General features: G+C 32.9%; 2 protein-coding genes and 1 long non-coding RNA gene across 7 annotated transcripts; 1 reads left to right on the forward strand and 2 right to left on the reverse strand.

Annotated features, from left to right (window-relative positions):
- Nucleotides 1-2,280: 2,280 nt before the first annotated feature.
- On the reverse strand, nt 2,281-5,949 carry LOC101220764 (probable plastid-lipid-associated protein 10, chloroplastic). Of its 4 annotated transcripts, none has more exons than XM_011653392.2 (9): nt 5,792-5,949; nt 5,450-5,605; nt 5,255-5,368; nt 4,992-5,126; nt 3,909-4,004; nt 3,607-3,687; nt 2,880-2,966; nt 2,733-2,788; nt 2,281-2,629 (listed from the first exon to the last, which is right to left on the reverse strand). In XM_011653392.2, exons 2-9 carry the CDS (start codon nt 5,594-5,596, stop codon nt 2,509-2,511), a joined length of 837 nt encoding a protein of 278 aa, XP_011651694.1. In that variant the 5' UTR covers nt 5,597-5,605; nt 5,792-5,949; the 3' UTR covers nt 2,281-2,508. The 4 variants fall into 4 exon arrangements, with proteins under 4 accessions (XP_011651694.1, XP_011651693.1, XP_011651695.1 ...); XM_011653391.2 differs by having other exon boundaries at nt 5,738-5,934; XM_011653393.2 differs by having other exon boundaries at nt 2,281-2,626; nt 5,450-5,935.
- An 8,714-nt stretch (nt 5,950-14,663) lies between these two features.
- LOC101221000 (protein FAM32A) lies at nt 14,664-22,351 on the reverse strand. 2 transcript variants are annotated; one of them, XM_004144369.3, is made up of 3 exons: nt 21,934-22,351; nt 21,300-21,471; nt 14,664-15,133 (listed from the first exon to the last, which is right to left on the reverse strand). In XM_004144369.3, exons 2-3 carry the CDS (start codon nt 21,445-21,447, stop codon nt 14,862-14,864), a joined length of 420 nt encoding a protein of 139 aa, XP_004144417.1. In that variant the 5' UTR covers nt 21,448-21,471; nt 21,934-22,351; the 3' UTR covers nt 14,664-14,861. The 2 variants fall into 2 exon arrangements, with proteins under 2 accessions (XP_004144417.1, XP_004144416.1); XM_004144368.3 differs by having other exon boundaries at nt 21,300-21,450; nt 21,934-22,349.
- A 275-nt stretch (nt 22,352-22,626) lies between these two features.
- LOC116402698 lies at nt 22,627-25,320 on the forward strand. Its single transcript, XR_004215214.1, has 2 exons — nt 22,627-22,842; nt 24,028-25,320. It is a non-coding gene; the product is annotated as an uncharacterized LOC116402698 (long non-coding RNA).
- The last annotated feature ends 1,013 nt before the right edge of the window (nt 25,321-26,333 follow it).

Genomic DNA, 26,333 nt, shown 5'->3' on the forward strand with positions numbered 1-26,333 from the left:
TTGTAGAACTTTTTTTAGGTCAAAACCTTTCTATTCTTGAACTTCAATTTTGTTTACACTATTGTTTATAGTATTGATTTCAAAATGTATACATTTAATTGTTACTTTTAAATTTACAATAATTAAATTAATTTTTACTAATCTTTTCATTACTAGTAGAATAACTAAAATTTTAGCATTGTAATTATTTTAAATTAAATTAATTGAAAGTTGATGTCAAAGACTAAACATTAGTGGAACCTGAAGGTTAAAAGTATAAACAATTGAAAGGATGTAAGGTTAATTTTAGACTAAGAGACAAAATTGTCTTGTTAAGCTTGGCAGTCATTAAGTTACTTAAAAAAGGATAGTCGAGACTAAAACAACATGCATGACCCAAGAGAAGATCCAAAAAAAGGATAAGGAGAATGCGATGGAACTCATTTCAAGCTCCTTACCCTCAGTCTATGTTGAGACAGCATGATAAATCATTTGGAAAATTATCTCCTTACCCTCAATCTATAGTGAGACAGCATGATAAATCATTTGAAAAATTATCGCTTTTCCATTGCCTAGACCAATAAGAAAGACGAAATTGGTTGAAGTCCATTTCAAGCTCATGACCCTCGATATATCTAAGCTAATGGAGCAAGCCTGGTGAATCAACAAGGAAACTATCTCATTCGTATTACTTGGAACCAAGGGAGCAAACCTAGTGAATCAATAAGAAAATTATCTCATTCATACTGCCTAGACCAAGAAAGAGAAAGGAATGAGTTGTAACTAAATCATCCCAAAATTATCCAATCCTATTGCTTTTGGATATGGCTCTATCGAAAGAAACTTTCTAAATAGATTATAAAATCTAATTTTAAAAGGATTGAGACTGACACATGAGAATTTATAAATAAACAATTGATGCTCATTGAAAAGTAGGTGAAACTTAAAGTGTGTTTCAGTTTATATCATTGATTCAAACATTGGAGTTAATGTGACATTTGTTACCTGATCTATAATTTCACTCTTTTTTTTCTTTATACAAATAAATTTACTATTGTTGTTTAGTCTAAATTCTATCGTGAATAGGAATTAGATACAAATTAAACTTAAAATTCTAAGATTTTAATATCTTATTAACTAGTTAGTGTTTACCAAATCGTAATGAAATTTTAATATGTTGTAATATAATTCAAAATTCATACTTGAATTGAGAATGAAAACTAACCTCAAAATTTAAGATTGAAAGTAAATATATTCTTTTAAAAGTATTAACTTCACATTTTCATGATTTGATACAAGACTAGAGGGGAGAGAGAGAGAAAGAGTATGGCATAAAAAAAAAAACAAAGAGGTGAGTAGGAATACGAATATATTAGGTCCGTAAAAAAAGAATATCGTTACTTTCTTCAAAGCTAAAGATAGTGTTACTTTCATTAAAATTAAAGGTTTGAATGTTCCCAAAATATTGATTGAAATTAGAAAAGAGAGAAGAAAGATGAAGAGAAGGAGAGAAGCAATTAAATTTCAACAATAACGATAAAATAGAAGGGAGGGTGAAATTACGAAAATAGAATAGAATCATAAAATAATAATAATAATAAAAAATAGAACACAATAGATAGAAGAAACTTGAGAAAGTAGCAACAACAACAACTAAAGTTAAAAAGGGTTTAGAGAATAGAGAATGGGAAGAGATGAGACAAAAGTGGCATCCCACGTAGATTGGGTGGATGCCCTAACCACGCGTCAACTAAACGACACGTTTTAATAACACGTGTCATCCATATGGAGGTTGCGTTTACAACATTGCTGTTCGTCAACCAAGAGCCAACGCTCAATTTTGCTTCTCCCCATGTAATGGACTCTTCTTCTTCTTCTTCTTCTTCTTCTTCTTTTTCACTGCTCTCGATAGTCAACCCCATACCAATAATTCACATATTAATTACTTCTAAAAAATTGTGCCTAATATACCATTTTCTCACCACTTTTCTCCTCCAATCATAATTTTTATGAAATATATAGTTATGAAATTTACAATAAAAAAACCTCTTAAATACTAAATTTAGTATTTCAAATCCCTAATTATTATAATAGTTAGTGTTTTCAACCCTTTAAAACTAAGTTTCACTTATATTCTATTTGTTACCATATTTATTATATCATAGCTATACTATATTTATAATGCATCAATGCAGAATCAAACCTAATCCATAGCCATGAGAATAATGACCATTCCAATGTTAATTAACTAATCAAAATTGTTGTTATAACTAGATAAACTTTAGTTTCTCATTAAAAAAATGTCTAAATATTTTGTAGTGCATACCATCTTTATTGATTATTTGACATTTATAGTGTGAATCTCATACAAATTTTAAAAGTTGCTTAAGAGGTAATATAGGTAATTTACTACCGTAGTTCTAGATGTTCATCGGTTTCTCATACAGATGTTGAAACTGATGCAAAAAGAAAAAAGGTGAACTCAGCTGTAAGGTGAGAGCGTGAGTAATTGGAATCTGTTTCTTTGGTTTAGCATTGGAGAGGTTGAGCTTTGGTAAACACAAAAACTCCGCCGCCACCCACTGCACGACCCAATAGCATATTCCCATCCAAATATGAAAGGTAATACAGTCCTCCTACTCCTCGGCTGCTGCAAGTTCAAACCCAATCAAACTTAGCATTATCATCAAATTTTAGTCTCCAAGGCACCTATTTTTCACAATCCATGACCTTCACATTTGGAATGGATTTACCTCCCTGAGTTTCTCACAGGAACGCCAACTTGAAAACTCCGAAGAAATTGCAAGATCTGAGTATTAAAATCCATTTAAATCATCATTTCATTTTCAGGAACATAGCTATCAAGCTTCAACCAACACTATTTTTTTTCAGTTGTTTACCTGAAGACTTAGAAATGACCGTGGGAGTATTGCGGGAGCAATTAAAGCCTGCAGCTGTTCGCTAATCTTTATGTTTTGGACACTGATCTGCCAAAAGCAGCTCGCAACATCCACATATCTCACAATTACAATACTTTTGAAGTGTTTCCATAGCATTTAAGGATGCAGATGAATCACTCTACGTAAGGAGATTTTAAAAAATTCCTCCGATTTTCTCACAACTAGAATACTTTTAGAAGTGTGTCAAAAGAATTTAAAGATGCAGATAAATCTCTCTACGAGATTCAAGATTCCTGAACTAGGATGTTAGAGTTAAAGATGCAAAAAATAAGTCTTTAACCACCTTCTCTTCAATGTTTCTAACACGTTCTAAATAACCAGTTGAAAAGTTCGGGTTTAATTTTGCTTGCTACTCATGTCATTCCAAGTAATCATAAAACAAACTTGGTGATCAGAGGTTCAATACTGCTGTATAAATTAAAAAAACAATTTCTGTGCAGAGCACCAAATTAAGGGCAATTTACCACACCCATTGAATCTAGAAGGAACCTGAAGTGGAAACACGAGCAAACGAAAAGACTTGTAACTCCAGATAAACATCAAAGAACTTACTTAGCTAATTGACCACAGAAAGAGCACAATTAAATATACAATTCTCACATATCTATATTCGCAGAGTGAAACAAACCAAAAGAAAAGCAAAGGAACACCTGATGCAGAAACTCACCTCCTCAAATTCTAGGTAGATGTTACGTAAAGAAACAACAGAAAATTTTGCAGATACAAGCAGAGTTGCTCCTTCCTGTTCCTGAAAAGCCAAAAATAAAGAATTGCTCTATGAAATGCCAAGACATCCACCAACTACCAACTAGACCATTTTTTCCTCATTGAGGTGAGGAGGAGTTAAAAGTAGATTTGTTTGATAATAGTGGGCTTGAATTGCGAGCAAATGAAAATGAGCGGAACTAAAGACAATAAGTCCAGCTTATAAGAGCAATTCATGATTGCCATACTTTGTTTATGGTATACCTCTAACAGTGATGGGATACTCCAGCGAACGACATTTCGAACAATTCCTTCATTCGAACTGTCCTGACATTCGAATTTCTGAAAGATTTGCCCAATCTACCAGTGCAGCAAATAAACAGAAACACAATAAAAATATTAAATATAACAATGTTATTTACCCTCTTAACAATAGGAAATGAAAACTGTAACAAAAATATCAACATTTTTTTTCTTGAAAAAGTTACGTGAAAGAATATCAACATTCATGCCTTGGGATCACTAATTTTCAGGTAAAAGAAAGCAAAACAAGATTACACTAAACACGAATCTCTAGACCAACTAGAGATAGTAGCTCAGCAAACCTCTCCTAACAGACTACTTAAACGATTATTACAAAGAAACTGAGAGGAAGTGATTTAAGATATGTTTTGGAATAATTTTCAAAGGGTCAAAATCAACTTTTGCCAAGGTCAAGTTTCATAAGATCAAAATCGATATTGAATGACTAAAAGCATGTTTTAGAGTGACTTTGAACTTCTTCAAAAGAGATTTCAATAATTTCAAAATCACTACCAAACAAGCTTAAGGTTGGTTGAGGAACACCGAAATCATAACTTGTGGAGCTGTGAGTTTGCTCAGACGGTTTGCAATGACCTTTTTGCAGTGCTTTGTGTCCAGTTTGCTTGACAACAGAGATTACAAGAAGACGATCAACAATTTCCTTTGTAACCCTCCCTTTTGTGATAAATGGAGGCTTATTTGGTAGGCTGAGGTTTGTGCTATTTTATGGGATCTTCGAGAGGAAGAAACAATAGAATTTTTAGAAGCTTGTAGAGAAGTCCTCTTGATGTTTCATCCCTCGCTTTGTTCTATGTTTCTCTTTGGACATTGATAAAATTGTTTGCAATTACACACTACGTTTCATTGTGCTTGATTGGAGTCCACCTTCCTTCTTTGCGTGGACTATTTTATTTGGATGTCCTTGAATTATATTCTTTCATTCTTTCTTGAGTTCAATTCTTTATTTTTTTTTTTAAATGGCATAGATTCTTAAAAAAATAAAATGTACATTTCCAGCGATTGAAAAGTCGGAGACATTAGAACCTGAAAGAAAGGAAGTCTGTCTGCAGCTTCAAGAAGAATAAGAACATCAGGAGCCGAAGTGTACTGTAGTCGCCATGTGCCATCCAATTTCATCAGGTCAATAGGGAGACCCATGCTATACGCCTCTACATTGACCTACAGCCATAACTTAGAACCAAGATGAATCAGGCTGAAGCCCCCTTCTTAAGAAAAATTGCACTGGCTAAGGCTGAAGAATTATTGTCTATGAATAGAATAGAAAGAGAGTGAGAAATAAAGCAGACCAGAGCCTCCTCTATGACACAACGTTGATCAGATGATGCTACAAGCCCCCGTTGAGTTTCTTGAACAGCAACCAGAAGATCGTTCTTCTTGGTTTCCAACCCATAATTATATGTCTGGTAGAAAGGCATGTCATGAGCAAGATGAAGTGAAAATTAAAGTGAAATTGGAAATTGTACGAAGAAGAAGAAAGAAACCTGAGTTGTTTGGCTGGCAACGGTTGCTAAACATTGAAACGTTCTTCTACAAGAATCTTCTCTACGGACTCTGCAAAATGGGTTATGTCCATTGAAGGCTTTCTTTTGAGTAGAAAGATACAATGGAGAGACGAACGGCAAGTCCATCCCCGACGACTGGACAACAAAAATAAAAAACTTTCAAAATTTCCAAAGGCAATGATCATAAGAGAATTCAGAAACAGAAGTGCTTGAGCAACGAGTCCTATAATCGGGAATCTGATCGGAGAAGCAGAAAAATTAACGGACCAAAACCCATAAAGGACAACGAATCGGAGTCACCGAGAGAGATTGTTCCCTAACCGGATTCCTTGGTTGGGTTTGTATGGATCAGGATGATAATCTGGAGTTAATTCTCAATCTCATCACCGCATTATTCCGGAGAAGCTGCGGGGTACGGGTTGGATTAGCCCAATCCATACGTGGAGTGTGTGGATTATGATTTAGAGCCGACGAGGGAAACAACAAAAATAAAATGTTTTTGAAATTAGAACCACCAAATAAATTTTAGAATTATATTAACGAGAGAGATAGTTTACAAATTTAACGATTAGATTCAATATATATAACAACATTCTAGAAAATTTGTAAATATAGCAAAATTTGTCAAATTTTGTAATGATAGAAGTTTATCATTGATAGACCATGTTGTAAATATTGATCATAGATCATACGAGTACGTGAATGATATAAGTCTATGAGCCATAGTTTTGCTATATTTGTAATTTTTCTAAAGTATTGTTATATCCTTAATTATTATTCCTCAAATAACCATCAACTATAATTATCCTAAAACAAATTAACAATTGACCAAAATATCCTAAAATCAAATTATCTAAAATTCAAATCATAACATTTATTACTAATTAAAAATGGAATATTTTTACTTTTAACCAAACTAGTTCTTCAACATCTTCACATATTTGTGTTTCATTTTTATTTTATTGTCTAACTTGATTTTTTGTCCTCATAACGACTTTTTATTTTTGTTTGTTAAGTATCTTCAATTTTAATTGATTAATTTTTTTCGATGGTTGTTTAAGACTAAACCGATAAATAGTTCTTAAAATGTAATGCTATAATGATTACTGGACGATTCTACTTTGCAACCGTTTGAAAATTAAATTAACTATAAACATTGGTTTTAGCATACAAAATTTTAGAAACTTTTAGAAAAGAAAATTGATGAATGAATTAAAAACACAAATTAAGATAATGTGGCAAATCCAAAGCTTTTTTCTTAATTATATACTTACATATAGATAATCTTAAAGATGTCAATTGGTGGAGATAATTCATCAAGAAAAGCATATAAAAACCAAAAAAGGCAAAAATAATAGAAAATAAACAACCAAGGACTGAAAACATGCAATGAAACTGATATATTTCTTCTTATTTGAAAGGCTATCCAAATTGTGTCCAAACTCGACGTAGAAATGGGGTTTTATAGCCATCTATATTTAAGAATTATAAGGTTCATTTATTCTATTTTGTGTAAAAATTAATAATTAAATGTATTATTAATTCTTTTTGTTTAGAAGATGGACTTTTTTATTTCCTTAACTATAAAATTGTTCATTAGTTATAATTAGCTCATAAGGTAAATAAATTATTCATTATTTATATTTTATTAGAAGTTAAAAAGACTTTCGGTTTTTCTTGAGTTATATTATAAGTTGAAAAGATTTCTAGTTTTCTTGAATGATTAGAAGTTGGAAAGACTTTCAATCTTCTTAAACTATTAATTATTCATAAGTTACAATTAGCCTAATTAATTCATAAAATCATCTCATTTCTTCTTCCATTAGCTTAATTAAAATAGGAGAGAAAAAAAGGTTATTGTCATCTACCTAATTACATAAGCTACTTCTAAAGAAACTAAAAATTGGAAAAAAAAAATTCTCCTCATCCAAACTTTTATATATACTATAGATAACTATTAGTTCAAGTCTCCACAAATACATTATACTACAAAATAATTAAGTCAATCAAATAGTCAGACAATTTCAACATGATAAATAACAATAACAAGAGCACTAGCATGTATACTTTGTATTTTCCCATTCAAAATATAAACATTTAGGGTGTGTTTGGACCTATATAATTAGTGTGGGCTTGGGTTATAATAACCATAACCTTCTCAACCCTTCACGAGTACGGTATTCTCCATCTCAACTCGTCTTCATCCTTTCTCCACTCGTCTTCAATTACCTCTGATCTTCAACACCCACTTCGCCTTTTCTCAACCTGTTCCATCCTTTCTAGATTTCCATACGAAATCATTCCATCATCTCTTGAATCGTTATCAACCACCTTGTTTTCGGTTTAATGGTCGGGAAGAATAAATCCCTCTTTTTCTCTCAACTCATCTTCAACCTATTATGTTGTTTTTCTTTGGTAGTTGTTTTCTTGTAGGAAAAAATCTTCTCTTCCCCTAGTATTTCTTTCTCTCCCACTCTTCGTCCTTCAAAGTTTTGTTGAAGGCTTCTCTCACTGCGTTGCCTCCGAAACAAATGAGTTTTCCCTTTCGGTTTTGTTGAATGACTGGGTTTAGACTTTGCTTCCGAAACTCAAACGATTGCATGTTCACCACTCGTTTCGGTGAACATGCAATTTCAACTTGGTTTTTCCCCTTCCCCTTCCACTTTCCCTTTCTGCTTGGACTCCCATTTGTCGAGTAGATTTCTTTTCGCATTGATTTGGACACTTGCTACACTATTTTGTGCATATGGGATGTTCGAGCAAGGTATGGTTGGAGTTAAGCAGTTGGAACTAGAGTTTTTTCAAAGCCGATGATGAGGATTACAAAGTACTTGTCTGATTTTTTTTTTTGTGATTAAGTTTGTTTTCATCCAATTTTCTTCCATATATGTGCATATTTCGACATCACGATTAGAAACCACATTGTTGTCTTTTTGAAATTGTTTGAATCAAATTGTTTTTATTCTTCCTATAATTCCTCGTATTGCAATTTGAGAAGCACCTGATTACTGAATACTTGTGTGACTTTTTTGTTCGTATTACTTTTGTTTTCATTCAATTTGCTTTCATATATGTGCATATTTGAGCAATTGGAATAGAAATTACATCGTTGTCTTTTTGTAATTCTTTCAATCAAATGTTTTTTCTTCCTACCATTCATCTTATTGCAATTTTGGGCATTTTTTGTAATGGGTGTCCCTGTTATGTTTCCATTTTACTCCTTTTGTCATTTGATGCTTCCATGTTTTCGGTTCGAATTTAGTTGCAATAAATATGCCTACTACTATGAAGTATGTTATATCTATTTCCAATGAACTCCCATCCATCCATAACCATGCAATGTATTTGTTCAATCGTGTCGTTGTGTGATAGCTTATGCATTTGTCTATTCATAGCCTTTCTTTGTCATCATTGTGGTAGGTTTTGACTATCTTCTCCCTTTTATGTCATTTGCATAGATTCCCTTCTTTTCTTTTTGTTTTGTTTTGGGGTCCATAAAAGCATAATTTATTGACCACCTATCCATCTATATATACCTCTTCATTTGTTGTTTTATTGTGTGCTATTTTTGTGTTGATTTTCTTCTTCGCTTCCTCCTGTTGCTTCTTATTTTGGTAGGTAAGTTATTTTTGCTTTCTTCTTTTTTAAGTTCCAGTCATCCTTCTACATTTATAAATAGTTAAGATTTATGTTACGAATCTTGTGTGGTTGTAGTTGCTTTCAGTTCTATGTTCTGTTTAGGGCATAGTATGTGTCATGACTTCCTTTCTTTATGCATTGATATACCATATTTCACACATCCCTATGAACTTGCCAATCATGCTGAACTATTTGTTGCAAACTCTGATTTCATTGGTTGTTCATTTTCTAAGATTGTTTGTATGCATTTCCATCCCCATACTTCGACTGTATCTCCATTTCATGCATACTTTATATCGATGTTTCCACAACTAGGTCTAGTTCGTTATATTGAACGGATTTAATTACTCTGAGGAACGATCTTTTTTAATATAAAACTGTGCCATTTTTTTAATCCTTTTAACGGGTCTTTTTTTTTTTCCATTTCAACATCAACATTCTTCCAAAGTGTACGGTACGTAATCGCTACATTTTGTCCCTATAGTCTCTTTACTGCTACTTGTGTTTGCCCGAAAAACCCATTTCGTTACTTTGTTTTCAGGGGAGCCGACTCCATATTTTCGTCGTGAGAGGTATAAGGCATTGGTGTTTGTAGTAAGTATTTTGTTTGTTTTTTTTTTTTTGCCTACGTTTTTAAGGGTGTATACTATAATGTATTTTGAACATTATTGGCCGTTATTGGTTGTTAATTAACTTTGTTCTTTTTTGTCTTATAATATTGTATGTTTTTTTTTTGCATACATAGTACTTTATTTATACTTCATTATACGACCTATATATTTCATTCCTATAGTTTTCCAATATTTAGTTCAATTATGCAAACGTTAAATTTACAATAAAATACCTATTCGCTAGCTTTTAACTATAAGGGCGACTTCGTATTTCATTTTGCAACTCACACTATTTTTGTATGGATTTGAAACACAGTTGACCATTACTTTTTACTAGAATACGGGTTTAGAGTTTTAAGGAACATGATGAATAATTTTTAAGCACATAGTTATGCATTAAAAAAAAAAGAAATTTTGCCTATCTCAATATGAACTATTCTTAGCGACCATTTTAAAACATAACACTATGACTTTGAAGAACCCTTCGTAGTCACGCATAGTGGCTAGTGGATACACTTTTTAAATAGTTATATCCTAAGAACAAAAAAATGTTATTCAGTTTTCCTAACGCATTAAAAAATATTTTCAAGAAACTAAAAAGTCCTTCATTGTCTTTTTTTGAATAATGGATTTAGAATTTCTGATTTTAGTTACAAAAAAAAAATGGGCAGCGTGCTTGAATAAGTTCGTTTTACTTCACTATAATGTATATGTTGAAAAAGGTATTATGTTCTAATGCATGCACTGTATGTGTGATAGCATTGTAGTCATAACAGTAGATTGTCAGTTTCGTTGTCGCTACCATCAAATAGACCCAAAAAACATATGCATAATATTAACCGTGTTCATAGTCACCGAATGTCAGTTATTCCTGATTTTGGAGGCATTGAAGAACGACAATAAGCGCGTGACACATATACCGTATGAGACTAGACATCAAATTAGACAACTTGCCTACTTTTGTATGATACACGCCTCTGACCTCACTTGTCGCCAAAGTACTAGAATGGATAGAAGAACTTTTGCCATTCTATGTCACTTACTAAGGACAAGTGTTGGTCTGACGTCTACAGAATGCATCGATGTGGAGGAGATAGCCGCGATGTTTCTACATATACTGGCACATATAGGGTATTTGTGGTTTCTTGAATAATTGTATTTGAGCTAGATACAATTTTTTCACTTAGGTAGTGACATTTAAGACATTGTTACAACAATTTTTTTTTTCATATTTTTCGATTTTGCTATTTTATCAATTTAAATAAAAATTTGTCATTTATCAAGCAAACCTTCTATTCTCCTAGTTAACCTTAATTTTTTATATTTTCATGATCAAGGGAAATCAATTGGACTTAAATACCATTATTTCAAGTCAAGAAGAGATCGAGCAAATTTATAGACCAAGGATCTAAAACTTGTATATGTGAGTGAAAAATAAATTTATAAAGTGATTTCGAATCATATTTCTCAAAGCTATTGTTTAAAGTATGCTTTGAACTAAATGTTTGAATTACCTAGATTATGGACGATTTCCAAAGCATGTGATTTCCATAAAGTATTTGATCAAACATGATTGTCCAAAAATGTTTATGGCTTTCGAAAAGACAATATGGTTATGGTTTATAGTTTGCTTCTTTCAGAAGAATCTTTAATGTAGAAATATTGTTTACAAAGCTTATGGTTTACAAATGTTTTGTCTAGTCCAAGTTATCTCAAAATTAACCCTACAGGGTAGATCATTTGGCACCATGGAGGTTAGAACACTTATTTTCGAGGAAACAGAGATAGGGACGCCTAGTTATAAGGTTTGGAGTTAGGGACACTTAGCTTCGAGGAATAAAGTTGGGAATGTCTTTCTCTAAGGTTTGAATTTGATATTGACTAGCTCTTTCATCCCCTAAGGAGTATTTTCTTAGTCCTAAGCGAGGAAAAACTAGTATCTATGTACTAATTTCTAAGATGTTTGCAATTTAATGTATTTATGATATCGTTCATGATCTCGCTATTCAAATGTTTATGAAATGTAGTTTTAAAACTTATCACTCAATAGGCTCGTTTAGCTCATACTTTCAAAATTGTTTTCCATTTTTCAGGTAGAGGTCGTGTTCTCGGAGTGTGATATACAGTCTATCTACCGAATGATTGTACCTTTTCTATTGTGTGTCTTGTTGGTATTAAAATTATGTATCTTTAAGTCATTGTGCCAGACTTAGGTCAAAGTTGATTGGAGTCGGAGTATGTTTTCATGCGTAATTATGGTTTCTATAAATGTCTTTATAAAATTTATGTGAATTTTGTTTAATAACTGGGATGCACTGTAGTTTTGTTTACCAGCCATGTTATTATTGGCTTCCACTTGGTTATCATGCAAATGTTAGAATTTAAGGTTCAGCGGGTGAAATCAAACATTGTAGTTCTGACAGACATATTAAATGTTTCTATACTTGATATTCAATAATAGACATGGATACTAAATTTTATTAGTGTCTATCAATAAAGGCTCTATTAGTAATATCTATTTTTAGTTGTCTTTGATTTGGGTTAATAACAATTTATCCTTATATCTTTTCTCTAAAAAAAATGTAAAAATTCTCTAATTTAAACCTTGGAAAAGAGAATTATCATGGTGATAGTTTTTATTGATTGTTTTCATTTCATTTGGAATTTCTAGTTTTGATTTCGATTAGTATTATCTAATTTAAAATAAACCAACATTCATATCAGCAGAGAAAACAAGATTAGTAGTAGCATTGTTTACTTGGTTTTCCCTATAATTTTAAGGTATGGATGCTTACAACCCTTTAATGGCATCTTTTAGAAAATTCATCAACATATAATGAAACTTTCCATACTTGTTAAAGAATATGATGCATAAACTCCTTGCAAAATTTCATGTTCTTTTGTTGAATATTTTATGAGATGTATTTTTGGCATGGTAGTACCAATTAATTTTGACTTCAAATATCTTTCTATATACTAAATTTTTATTATTAAATTTCACAAGCCTATAGTACTTTTTGAAGTATGTAGATATATATGTATGTGTATATGTGTACGTATGTATAAATCAACATAGATGAATATGTATGTACAGATGATGTATGTATGTATAAATATATATTGTAAGCTTTTACACTTTAAGATTATACAATAAAACCCTAACATTATACAATAAAACCCTAATATCGAATAAAATTATAAATGGTAAGATCTTTAAAGTAAAAGATTTTTACAAATTAAATTTAGTTAGAATAACATATCTTGATCCGTGATGTAGTAAAGGCATGACGATCACACCACGTGATAAATGCTAGACTGCATTTTTTCTAAAATTAACTAGTATATTTTAAATGGCTTTTATTTTAGCTTTTTATTAGGATTTTGATGCCGTCTCATTTATTAGTTTAATTCATAATTAACTTGATGAAAGTAATCTTTGTTGCTTCATTATTTTCGACTCAATTTTATGGACTTATTACTTGTAGTACTTAATAGTATCGGTAATTATAAAGGTTCTTTAATGGCAGTAAAAGAATTTGACACCCTCAGTCCCGTCTTTCCATCACTATTTATTAAAGCAACAATACATCTACAAATTATTTGAAAACTAATATTTATGTAATAAGTAGAGAAAACTACAATATCAACTAAATTTATAGCAACAATATTTTCGTAAATAGTTTTAACAATAACATTTTATAATAAGTTTATACAACTACAATATTTGATTAAGAATTTAGGATGATATTTTAAACTCTTCTCTAAATTTAGAAAAATATACCAAAGAAAGTAACAATGTCTACGTTAACTTATTCAAATAAATATTTAAGAGACACTTGCAAAAATGACAAAATAAATTGTAATAATTAAGTCCATAGCACACACATTTTATTATTTGCGAAAATGGCAAAAACGAAGCCCAGACCACACATCAAGAGGTAAAATGTCACAAATGCTCTCGTTACTAATATACCTTTGATACACCTTATACGCGTCTGATACACTTAATACACTCATTGATACACTTAATACATCCCTTGATACATCTAATACTTCTTGATACACCTGATACATTTGATTGATACACTTGATGCACCTGATACTCTTTGATACACTCGATACCGAAACATACTAATATATGTTTGATATACCTAATACACTGCATATACATTTAGTATTATTCACTTATACAATTGATTGATTAAATGAACTTGATATATTTGAAGTCCTACTTATACACTTGATATACACTTGGAAACTCGATTCATATACTTGATAATGATTCACTTTACTGATATACTTTAACAATATATTGTTGATATACTTGATAATGATACATTAAGTTACATCATTCATATACTTAATAATACTCTAATGAACTGCATAAAATTTGAAAAAATAAAAATCATGGACATACGAAACTGAGACAGAGTAAAACCAAAAAATTAATGTAAAAAAATAAAATAAAATCATTTGAAATCAAATTCAACTTAAAATACACGTCGAAGAAAGTTAAAAAAAAAATCACAAATGAAGTTAAATTACTCCAATCAACAATCATTATATTATATTATTCATATTACAACTACTATACTATTCATATTTTAAAATTAAGATTAAGACAGAAAAAATAAATAATTTTTCTAGTATAAAAATAAACAAATAATTAGGACCTTAAAAAGTGGGAGCATAAATAAATAATGAGTAGGACATTAAAAAGAGAAGGAGAAATAAGTTATTGAATGGTAGTTTATGAATAATATCAAATTTAAGACGGAGAAGTGAAAATTTTGCTATAATTGTAAAATTCTAAAACAATGTGATATAATTGCTATATCATATTCTCGAAATGCTATTCTATCCAATTTTCCAATATTTAACAACAATCATCCATTACTGAATCCATGCAATCATGTAATTGGAAAGACCACAAAACCTGGATGGGAACTAGGAAGCAGTTTAGATGTAGATTTCAACTGAAGTCTGAAGTTTCAATAGCCATATCTATACCAACAAGTACACATCATCCACTAATAAACAGCAGTTTGTTCCTTCTGCTAACATTAATACAATTCGGTTCAAGTAGGGTCTGGCCACTACTCAATACATCTCATCCACAAATTTGAAACTAAGAAAAAGAATCAGCCAGGACCAACTTTGGGAATGTCATAATGCTCACTCATGTTTGCTAGATATTGATTAAAGTCCTGGATTCGGTCGCGATGAGATTTATTAGCTTTCTTAGCCAGTCTATGAACATCAATTCTCTCCTTCTGTTCAATATAACGTCTTTCCGCCGGTGTTAGATGATCATCATAGTGAGGAACCTTCCCTTCTTCAGTTGACTTGTTGGCTTCATCTATTTCTTCCTCATTCGCATCACTTGGCTCTTCACCACTTGCAGCACTTCCTCCTACATTTACCACCAGAAGAGATAGTACAGTGCGTATCATCATTATAAGAACAAAGGAATTGGAAACACTCGTTAATGATGATGAGGATCGAAGTCCACTTAAGCAAGCTATTCAAATATTTGAAATAATATGCCCATCAGTTACATACTATGGAACATTAATAGTAAGATAGTTCTTGAACCGAAATTAAATTCTTAAACTCTAGTCTCGGCATGATTCTTAGGAAAGAGCTAGATTACGAAGGATTATAAAAATTAAAATGAAACCAGGGCGTAAAAATGACATCCACACTGTCTAAGTTTGGTTAAGCTTTCCCAACCATAAGTGGCCATTTCAAAAACTTACAGCAACCCAAGTTCAATATCAACGGTGATGACTGATGTCTAGTGTTCTTTAAAGCTCAAGCCACAATAAAGCGCAATAGTTTTCAGAGGCTTAAGCATAAAGTGGGCTTTTCTTTGTGCGGCACAATACATATAACACTAAATTAAGAAGAGAAAGCATAATTGAAGTGGAAAAATGAAAAGAAAAAAACACTCATAAACAAATGAAATTTTGCATTTAAGCTTAGTAAATTGACTTCTTTTAGTTAATAAAGAAGGAAACCCCTTAATTATTACTAATTTTAAAAAAATAACGAAAAAGCTCCAAGGTAAAAGGCTTTGAGCTTTGAGGCTTCACAAAAGGCGCATGCCTGAGGCCCACCTTATTTTGTGAGCCTCGCCTTTTCAAGACAAGGTGTTAGACCTGGTGCATGCCCGAGAAGGCTTTTTAAAACACTGGTTATGTCTGTCTAAGGAATTATTGTGCTTATGGTACATCCAAGAGCTGGCCAAAATAATTACTAACAGGCTGCTATTGTTATAGTATAATGTCTCTGTCTTAAAGGGAGCCAGAGTCTACAAGACAGTCACGAGAAGTCAAGAACCAGTTAGTTTCTTCCAGCCCTGCGCATGTTATGTGGTCCACTATAGGTAAGAGAATTTTTTGTAGGTAATACACTTTTTTTTCACTATTTATGGGTCAAGCACACTTGCGGCTTTGGCCACTCTCCAGGACATCTTGTTAGAGCAAGAGGAAGGACTTTTTTCTGATAATGTATGGCAATGTCCAATTTAGGGAAACTGGTGCACTTCATCATTTTGCTCCCTGCTTTAGTTGCACTTACTATCGTCCATTGTAATTGTGATATTATCAATCCAATTATGTTACTATTTCCACCAGCAAATTTGTAAAGTAATATTATTTATTTATTTATTTTATTCCTTTTCCTTCATTTAGGAACTTCCTAGGAAGTGAGCCGATCTTGATCGCTCCTTCACTCAGGATAAGGCTGCTATCTCGTTGTCCTGCCTTTCTTATCCTTCATTACCCTCAACAGAAGTTATATTTCATCATTTGTATTTAGAAAAGTAAAAATCAGTATCCTTCAGAAATGAGCAGGCCAACCAAACAAAAAAAAAAAAAAAAAAAATAACCTTCAAGAAAAAAATTTATGCATTTTTTTATGATGGAGCTTAAAAATTCATTGATGAATGAATTTAGAGACGTTCTTATCATCCTACAAAATGGCTACACAGCATGAAGTTAGGAATATATAGAATATATAGAATCTTACTACCATTATAAGATAGGTATGAGCATGAAAAATGCTTATAAAGGATTGCATATATGGATACGAAGAGGGTGCTGGGGTGTCAACCTAGTAGAGATGTCCGGATGCACCTCCTAATCTCCTATGCTTTTAATAATACCTACTGCTCTCGATATTCATATTGTACTTGGAGCATTGGTCTCAATTCATTAATTCAACAAAGAGATTTGTTACTCTTTCAAAAAGAAAAATGCTTCCCTACATGGTCACAAAGATCTATCTCAACCAACTCACTACGTCAAGAAATGGTAACGTATTCCCTCCCTTCCTCATCTCAGCAATGAATGGCATTTTAACCACCAAAAATACAAAAAAATCAATCAAAGGTTTAAAATGCAGATCTTCCATACAAAGAGTCCAATCAGTAGAGAGCAGGTGTTTTTCTTTTAATAAAAAAATGTTCTGTGTTTCTCATGAAGGGTCTAGTACGTCTTCTAGTCCTTATGGATTGGCCGAGTTCTTCACATTTTTTTGGGCACTCTTAAGCAGGATGTTAGGGACATGATCCACGAGTTCTTTTTCTTCTGATCTTATTAATACATCTCTGAATGAAACGTGCACCGGTTTAATTTGTAAGAAATTTGACTCTAAATTGGTTGTTGATTCTCTTCCTATTGATCTTATTCCTTGTGACTCGTGCATACAAGATTATTGTTTGATCTTTGTCTAACCGGTTAAAGCTTGTTCTCAAACGTTTAACTTTCAAGCTAAATTTTCAGACTTTAATGACGAGTTGGAACTTCAAGAGTCACTTGGACACTCATAGAACATAATTAATTTAGAAATTAAGATTCATTCACATCTTTAATATGAACTTATTTAATTTTATGTATTTCATTTATTAGAGTAGTTGAAAGGGCATAAAATTAAATCTTGTGTCCTTTCATGCAACATTTTATTTTTTGATAAGAGACAAGTATATTCATATAACAAAACAGAACATCCTAAGGGCAAGGGACAAGAGGGCCCTCCCCGGAAGAAGCTAAAGAGCTAGGACATACTTTCATGCAACATTTTAATCACTATAGGGTTGTAGTTTCCAAATTTTTTAAAAAAAAACTTAAATTTCAATGAAAGTTCTTATAGAGCGTTATCTCTCAAGCTTTATGTTTTCCTTTGTATTCTTGCGTTAGAATGCATGTTTAGGACTTTCAATCTAGTTTGATCAATTAGATTGTGGAGAGTTCGAAATCTTGAAGTTAGGAACAAGTTATCTTTCTTCTTGATCTTTGATCAATCTTTCCAAGCTAAAATCTATTTAGCTTTCTTGGGGTTGTTTAACTATTTGTTTGATCGGGGTTATTCTTATTACTGCTGTGGGAGTTCACCTAGAATAAGGGGAATTCTTAAACGTGATTGAGGTAGTTTCGTTTAGCGCTTCTACCACTGTTGAACCAAACTAGCCTCTGTTGCAAACATGCAGAGTCTAGATGCCTCTTTAATGAAAAATGAACTAGTTGATGATTGGACTACCCCTCATAGGTAGGGTGTTCTCAAATTAGATCTAGATCAGCCATCTGACACAATTGATTGGGACTTTCTGGATGCAGTTCTTCAAGCTAAGGATTTTGGTATTCTCCGGCATTAGAAGTTGTATGTCTGGTACTAACTTTTTGTAAAGGATACAACACCTTTCATTAAAAAAATGAAAAGAGATTAGTATTCAACGTACGACTTATATTTATTTTGATTCCTGATTATCCTAGTCAATTTTTTGCCCATAGTGCTCATTTAGGTAATATGGCAACAGATTCAATTGGTGCATCCCTCTTCTAATTGGACCACGTGATGTCACCTTTTGTTTTTTATTGCTAATTGATTGCTTTCGGCCATCTCTTTGAAATTATTAATATTTTTTTAGAGGGTGTCGCCCCTTGGGTTTAAAAATCAATCTCCCTAAAACTGCTTGGGATTCATATTGTTGACTCTGAGATGGATAGATAATTGCCTACTTTTGAATGCAAATAGAGTCACCAACCTTCAACCTATATCGAATTTCACTTGGGAGGTAATTCAAAATCCTACTTTTTAGGCAACCTATTATAGAGCGCAGTCAACACAAACTTCATAAGTGAAAGTATGCTTTTATCCCCAAGGGTACTAATAGACATACGCTTATAAGGCAACTGTTGCTAGTATGCTAACTTATTACTTATCTTTGCCACGTCTTAGAACTAAGGTTGCAAAGATTTTGGACCAAATTATATGTGATTTTATTCCGGGAAAGTTCTCATGGTGATGGAGGCATGCATAAATGTGAATTGGGAGACTACTCAACTTCCAAAATTGATTTATAGCTGGTCATCTTCAGTATCATAATGTCAGGCTTCCAACCAAAATATCAAATAAAACATCCAACAATGGCTAAACAGAGGCAGTACTCTGATATTCTTTATTTATATATAAGCCAAAACGTTACAACCAACGATATGAAATATAACAAAGAAAGGAAATAACCAGAAAACATATCAGCACCTTTTACAAGAAGGATACCCCCTTTTACGGCTACAACAGCCTACCCATCATAAAGATGATAAAATAAAACCTAGCTTCCCTCTCTCAAACAATCCTATTTATAGCCTTCCTAAAATGCTTCCCGGGGGACCCACTCTGCACGATCTCTTTCCCTCAATCATTCTTTCTCATTATTAGCCGATGAATTCCCTTTTCTGCCCTTCCTAACATATAGGTCTCACAAGTGGATAATTATGCCATATTGGCTAAATGGAAATGGAGATCTCTTATGCAAGAGAATGCTTTATGGCAAAAGCTTACTAGTGCTAAGTGTTATATGCCAAAGATAATGCTTTATGGCAAAAGCTTACTAGTACTAAGTGTTATATGCCAGTATGAGGTGAGAATGAGTAAGATCAATTCAATCTATTTCATTTTAGTCCCCTTGGAGATTCAATTGTGAGAATATTCACTTGGTTGCTAGATGTTCTCATTCGCAAAGTGGCAATAGTAGCTCTACTTTTTTTTCTGAAAGCTCTTGGCTTAGTTGTGAATCTATTATAACAACTTTCCCTCCACTTTTTCACCTTACTTTTTATACAGTAAAGATCAGTTTCAGGGCCCTCTCTACTGTTAAGATAACCCATTGAAATGCCAGCCAGATTACATTTTATTACTTGGAGGTTTTTTATTATGTCTTGTTTTGTTTTGGTGTACCCAAGAGAGTGAGAGTTACTTGTTTTTAAAACAGGGATGTTAGAAAGTTAGTGAGAAGAGTAGTTTGGACCTTGTACTCATATCTCTCTATAAATACAACATTTCTCTCCTCATTTGGGAGAATAATCATTTTGATAAAAAGTTAAGACTTTTAGTTTACACCAAATTGGTATCCGGGCAACTCCAAGATTTGGGACCAATGGCCGGAAGAAGAGCTAATCAACCAATTGTGGAGGAAAGTTGTGCGTAAGAACAAGAGGTGGAAGAAAACCCCACACTCTCTCCAAGAACATCAACCCAACATTTGGTGTCTGTTGAATCTTCATTGGAGGGAATGGGAATTTACGTGCCACTTACCAACCTTCAAGAAAGCATTAATGCGCTCACAAGAACGATGGAAGTGGTGGCGGCAGCTAGAAGAGTTCAGTAAGAAGTAGCACAAGAAAGTTTCCAAGAATTCAAAGACTAGTCCAAGAAAATCTGAAGCAACCAAATGTTCAAGAAATGCTCCACGAATCCCAAGATTCAGATTATTCAAGCAATGATAACCAAGAAGAAGACTTTTACGCACCAAGAAGAAAAGAAAGATTTGAAGCTCATGACTACATATGAAGATTGATTTGCCGGGTCTTTATGGAAAGAGATATTGAAGCTTTTCTTTGATTACATGAACACTCTGAATCATAAAAAGGTGAAGTTCATAGCTCTCAAGTTGAAAGGGAGAGCCTCGGCATGGTGGGACCAATTAGAAGTAAACCGTAAAGACAAGGGAAGAGGTCCATTCGTTCTTGGGACAAGATAAAGAAATTGATGAAGAAGAGATTTCTTTCTCCCAATTATGAACAAACTTTGTATACAAGAGAGTTATTTGTTTTCAAAATAGGGATGTTAGAAAGTTAGTTAGAAGGGTAGTTTGAACCTTGTAATCATATTTCTCTATAAATACAACATTTCTCTCCTCATTTGGGAGAATAATCATTTTGGTAAAGAGTTAGACTTATGGTTTACACCAGTTTTTCTCTAAATCTGTCGAGTGAAAAATATTCCAGAGCTTCACTTTGTTGAAAGATTGTTGGAGTTCTCTTCCCAAGCCTTTATACATGGCTTTCTATTTTATTTATTTTTTGAAAGAGAAACAAGTCTCTTTTATTAATAATAAGCTACGGGTGTCTCTTGCAAAATTATTTTCTCTCATTTGTTACTTTTCTTTCATGTTGAATATTGTTCAAATCTAGAGGTTTTAATTTCACTTTTTTCCATGAGATAAAGAACGATAATCCACAAATATACATTCACTGATATCCAAGTCAAACAATTCCAATAGTAATTGAACAACAAACCTGCTGGATGCTCATTTTCCAGTTCTCGAGATATTTGATCTTGATTCTTTTTAAGTTTCTTTTTCTTCTTCACCCCACCTACTTTCACATCAAGAGCTTTCCCTTTAAGCTTCAACTTCCCACCAACAACATTATCGTAGGAAGACATTGCCTATTCAAAGAGAGGAGATTCCTTCAAGGAGATACAAAGATAGGTGTTTTAGCCCTTATTGTTGCAAATAAGGGGGAAAGTACAATTGCAGTCCCAGATAGTGTTTATGTCAACGAACAAATAATAACCCAAAAAACAAAAACATGGAAACAGAAAACCTAGGTCATTTCTTTTCCAATCATATTGGGTAGTCAGTTAACCTTTATGCTTTCCTTGAAACTTTGCTGTTCTTTGAAAGCCAGCAAGTGAAGTAGACAGAATAATAGAATTGAAAGGAAAGGAAAATTCTGCAGCATAGATATGGTGAAGGTTGATGTAAAGGTAAATTATGCAATTTAGGAGAAATTACATCCATATTTATAGGCTTTCCTTATATTTTTGTATAATCCTGTGTATTTAACCATTTCTTTTTCTTATGTAAATCACATCCGTAATATCAATAAAACATTCAAGTCCACATGACATCAGAGGTAGAAATTTGACCTAGCCGTCGCCCCCTCAATCTTCACGAACTCTGACCAGACGACCCGTACCCGACTCGTTCCGTTTGAAGACTCCCAGTTCGTGTTACTCAGATCCGCCGATCCGTTCGATGACGCTCAGTTCCCCTCAGATTCAACGACGCTCAGATCCGACGCCCAGTTCCGCGCTGCTCCGGTCCCCTCCAGTTCAGTCAGCCACTCCACTCCAACTCAGATCTTTGCTTTGTTCTGCCCTACTTCGTCAAGACGAGGCTCGGAACGATCATATTTTTTGTCGTATTCGTAGAGTCTTGAAGGAACCAATTTTTTTTGGAAAATTGCACAAACCAAGTTAAATTAAAAAAAAAACAATTTTAGAGAGAGAAATGATTTTTAGGGGACGTTTAGAAAGGAAATCAATAACGGGGAAAGAATCTGAAAAAAATGAATCAAGAAAGGGATTAGTTTTGTTTAATGTGTGTAATACTTTCAAGAAAATAGAGGCTTTCAACAAAAATCATCTATAGCTGTGTACATTTCAAAATTGAAGTGAGAAAAAAAATGGTTATAAAAGGTAAAAATTTACGTTTGTTTCCGAAAAAGATGAAATTTTTTTGGATTTTACTTTATTTGTATGTGATAAAAGATACATAAAATAATTTATTTAATTTATTAAAATAAAATTTATTTTAAATAAAAAGTTTATTAAAATCAGATTTATTTAATTTCTAAACCTTCACGCAATTCCGACCATCTCCAACCATCAATCTGTGTCCGTCACCACCACTGCTCCCTCGTGCCCATTTCTTCATTCCAACGCTGTCCCAACTTCCTCCAACGTCATCTTTTCCAAACCCTCCTTGTGCCCATCTTTTCCAAACCCTCCCTGTGTCAGCAACCTCCTCGTGCTCGTCTCTTCACTCCAACGCTGGTAAGTCTTCTGTTCCTTCTCTCTTTCTCTCTCTTTGTGTCACATTGTTCTCTCTTACCCTTTCTCGCAACTCCATAGGCCAAACTAGGATTTCATATGGTGTGCATTCTTTAATCTGTAATAGAGAGTACATCTTTGTATGTTTCTCTTTTAAGTATTAGTTGCTCAATCTTCTTTGTAGTCTTTAATTGCAAACATCCAATGTTTATTGATCACCAGTTATGGAAGTGTTCACATTTTTTTTGTTTCTTTTGTTAACTTTGGTTGTACCTTTCTGTGATCGTGTAAATGTCTTGTAAAGAAATAAGTGAGGAATGTCACTACAACTTAGTAGTATTTGAAGCACGGTAATGCATAATCCATTGTGATTAGCTAATTAAACTTTATTTCCTTCCACGCATTTAAATTGAGTTCATTTTTCATCTCATCTCACCATCATGCTCACCTTGCTCCACCAAAGGCATCTTAGTATAAATAATTAGGATAAAATATACTTTGCATATATTTACACTAAGAGTATATCGCATGAGTTTAGTTGGGCGTTAAGATCATTACGAACATTAATTCCATGTGTTCAACACTGGACTTACCAGGAAACCTCTCTTCACTTGCACTTGGACAATAGAAAGGAAAACTTGCACTACACGCATATCATTAGAAAGTTTTGCAATGCACAAATAGGAATGCACATTTTATTGCATAACCTTATTTATTCGCTCAATTAAGAGCTTTAACATGACACATCTACGAACAATTGCATGTGCATACAAATACAACATACAAACAGATAAGCACTTGTGGCACTAGGGGCAACATTCAATTTTCTCAAAATTACTAAAATACCATTTTAACTTATTTCAACCTGCTCTTGGTTTTATTAGCTTTGTTTTTAGCGATTTTGGTTGTGTTCAGCTTATTATGATGTCTAGATGAATATTTTCTATAAAATGGTAAACTTAGTTAATAAATGGAGCGATAAGGGGGGAGTTAAACACTAAAAAAGCATGTTAAATATAGTCATGACACTTTGGTTTTACAATTCACGGTGGACTTTGTCCTTTTTGCCACCACTTTGTCTTCCAACTTTGACATTTTCTACTCGTACGTTTTTTAGTGATAGTTTTTTTTCCTTAGTTCCCTTAATAAAAAAGTTGAAGCTTATAACATGCACTCGTGATCCAACAGATTGATGAGTTGAAAACGATGGTACAACGTCTAGTTGAGGTAATTTGATGCTTTTGATACAAGTACATAAGTTTAAATAAGTGATCGTTGAGCTTAACTAAGTGATAGTTTATTATAACTAAATGGTCACTTATATTTACTAAGGAATCATTTAGCTAAATGATCGTTTAGCTAATGATCATGCAAATATTCTCTTATAGAATAGTGATCACATGAATGTTTACGGCAATGTCACTAATCATGATAGTTATCACTCCCCGCCCCACGCGTGTCCTGGACTTCGCGATGTGGTATGTGACGCTACCTGACCAACCCTAATGCCTCAAAATGAAACGCCAAAACACTTAACCTAAGTTCTAAAACTTTAACTTGATTGCTTAGTTCCAATCCTAATAACTTAATACAAACTCGATACTTAGATATTAGGCAACAAGAAATATACAATGAAAGATATCAATAACAAAGACTTCTTTGATTCCTTATGGAGAAATCTTCCTCTTCGCAGCAATGAAGGCCAAAGAGGTAATGAAGGCCAAGGAGCCATCTGTAATTCTAATTATTTAGTTGTCAACACATGAAATAAAAGACAAAATGTTTAGATGAACCAATAAAATGATTTGTTGTGAGACCCAAATCGTGAATTACCTTACGCAATAAGATTACACACGACGAAAGTGGTCCAAGCGAGAAGGAGCACTAGGCGGTAAAAGGCTAAACAAAGAACTCCACCGCGAGATAGGTTCACTTCTCCATAAAAGTAATGACATCATTGCCTACATAAGGAAGTCGGCAAATGATTTGACCTCGTAGCCCAATTAAAATCTAGGATAAGGATATGACAGAGACACGTGGCGTTTTAGTATTGGACTTGTTTTCGTTGCCGACAGTAGTAATCATTATGTCATGGGCAGACTCCACCTGAAAAGGTTATAACTAGAAGAATTTCAGTCATTTTGAGTTTGTTTTTTTAGTCATAAGTTTTCCTAAGAGAAATTTGAAGAACTCTGAAGCCTTAGAGAATCAAATCAACTGAAATTCAGCAAGGACCTGCAAGCGAGTGCAAAAAGGGGAACTTGAGTTGAAGGCCAAACACATATGTTGGTTGTTTGTCATTGTGAGTGGTTATTTGTCATAAAAAGAATTTCGAAAGTTTGCTTGAATGAATCTGTAAATGTGCTTCTTTAAGAGATTAGGATTATATGTCTTTTCCTTTGCGTTTTCTAATTCCAAAATGCACCATCTCATGCATGAACTGGACTTACTTGTGTTGAAATGAAATGATCATACCATGCATGAGAAGTGACAACTAATGATTTAAAAATGCATATGGTGGTAACCCTTGTATGTAAAAGAATTTCTTGCAAACGATCCTTTTGAAGAAAATATACTTGGAGATATCTCTTTGAATATGAGAATATGTCTAAAGCATTGTAAGTATATATATAAATATATGTGTACGTATGGAGGTCCGACAGCGACGCGTGGGCAATGCGTGAGATTTGTTTGGAAACGTGGACGACGACAGAATCGTCAGGATTAAATTTTCTACCCTTATTTGAATGCGACATAATCATTTTTTCATTGGCAACATTGGTCCAAGCATTGACGACGGCTCCAAAACTAGTGGTTGTCTCCTCTGGTTGATTTCCATCACTAGTTATGTTGTCTAGATTTTGTTCAATATCCCCATCACTAGTTATGTTGTCTAGAGTTTGTTCAATATCCCGCTCTAATTACATATTGAAACCAGAGACAAGAAACACGGATTTACATGTAAACCCAAGTCCCAAAAGAAAAACTACAATATTTTGTTCTTATTATTCTTATATTAAAAATGGTACAAAACATAAAATATTTATAAATAACGTGTGTCTAATTAAAAGAATAAAAAATTAAGATAAAGTAAATCTAAATTGCCCATAGGCTTTCATCAAGGTCCAACCCCACTAATCCTAACCTTAAGCTTGAGTCCGGGGCTAAATGAGTATGAATTTAAATCAAAAAAATTATACAATTATAAATTTAAAAATACAAAGCTAAACGGTTACACATTCAAGTGCAAGTATTAACTCATTAGTAGATGAAGAATTTCTGTGTTTGGTAACATATTCAAATTTTGACTTTTAATTTAAAATTTGTTTGATACTATGTATTTTTAAATCATAAAACTGTGAATATGACTTCTAAAAAAAACAATTGTGTACTTATTGTTTTGTAATGTTCTACAATTTATTGTAACGCATACTATCTTTTGAATTAAGTATATCACGTCACATATTAGCTTATAAGAATAATTTACATTAAGA

This window comes from Cucumis sativus, chromosome 3, assembly GCF_000004075.3.
Source record: "Cucumis sativus cultivar 9930 chromosome 3, Cucumber_9930_V3, whole genome shotgun sequence".
NCBI classification, from domain to species: Eukaryota; Viridiplantae; Streptophyta; class Magnoliopsida; order Cucurbitales; family Cucurbitaceae; genus Cucumis; species Cucumis sativus.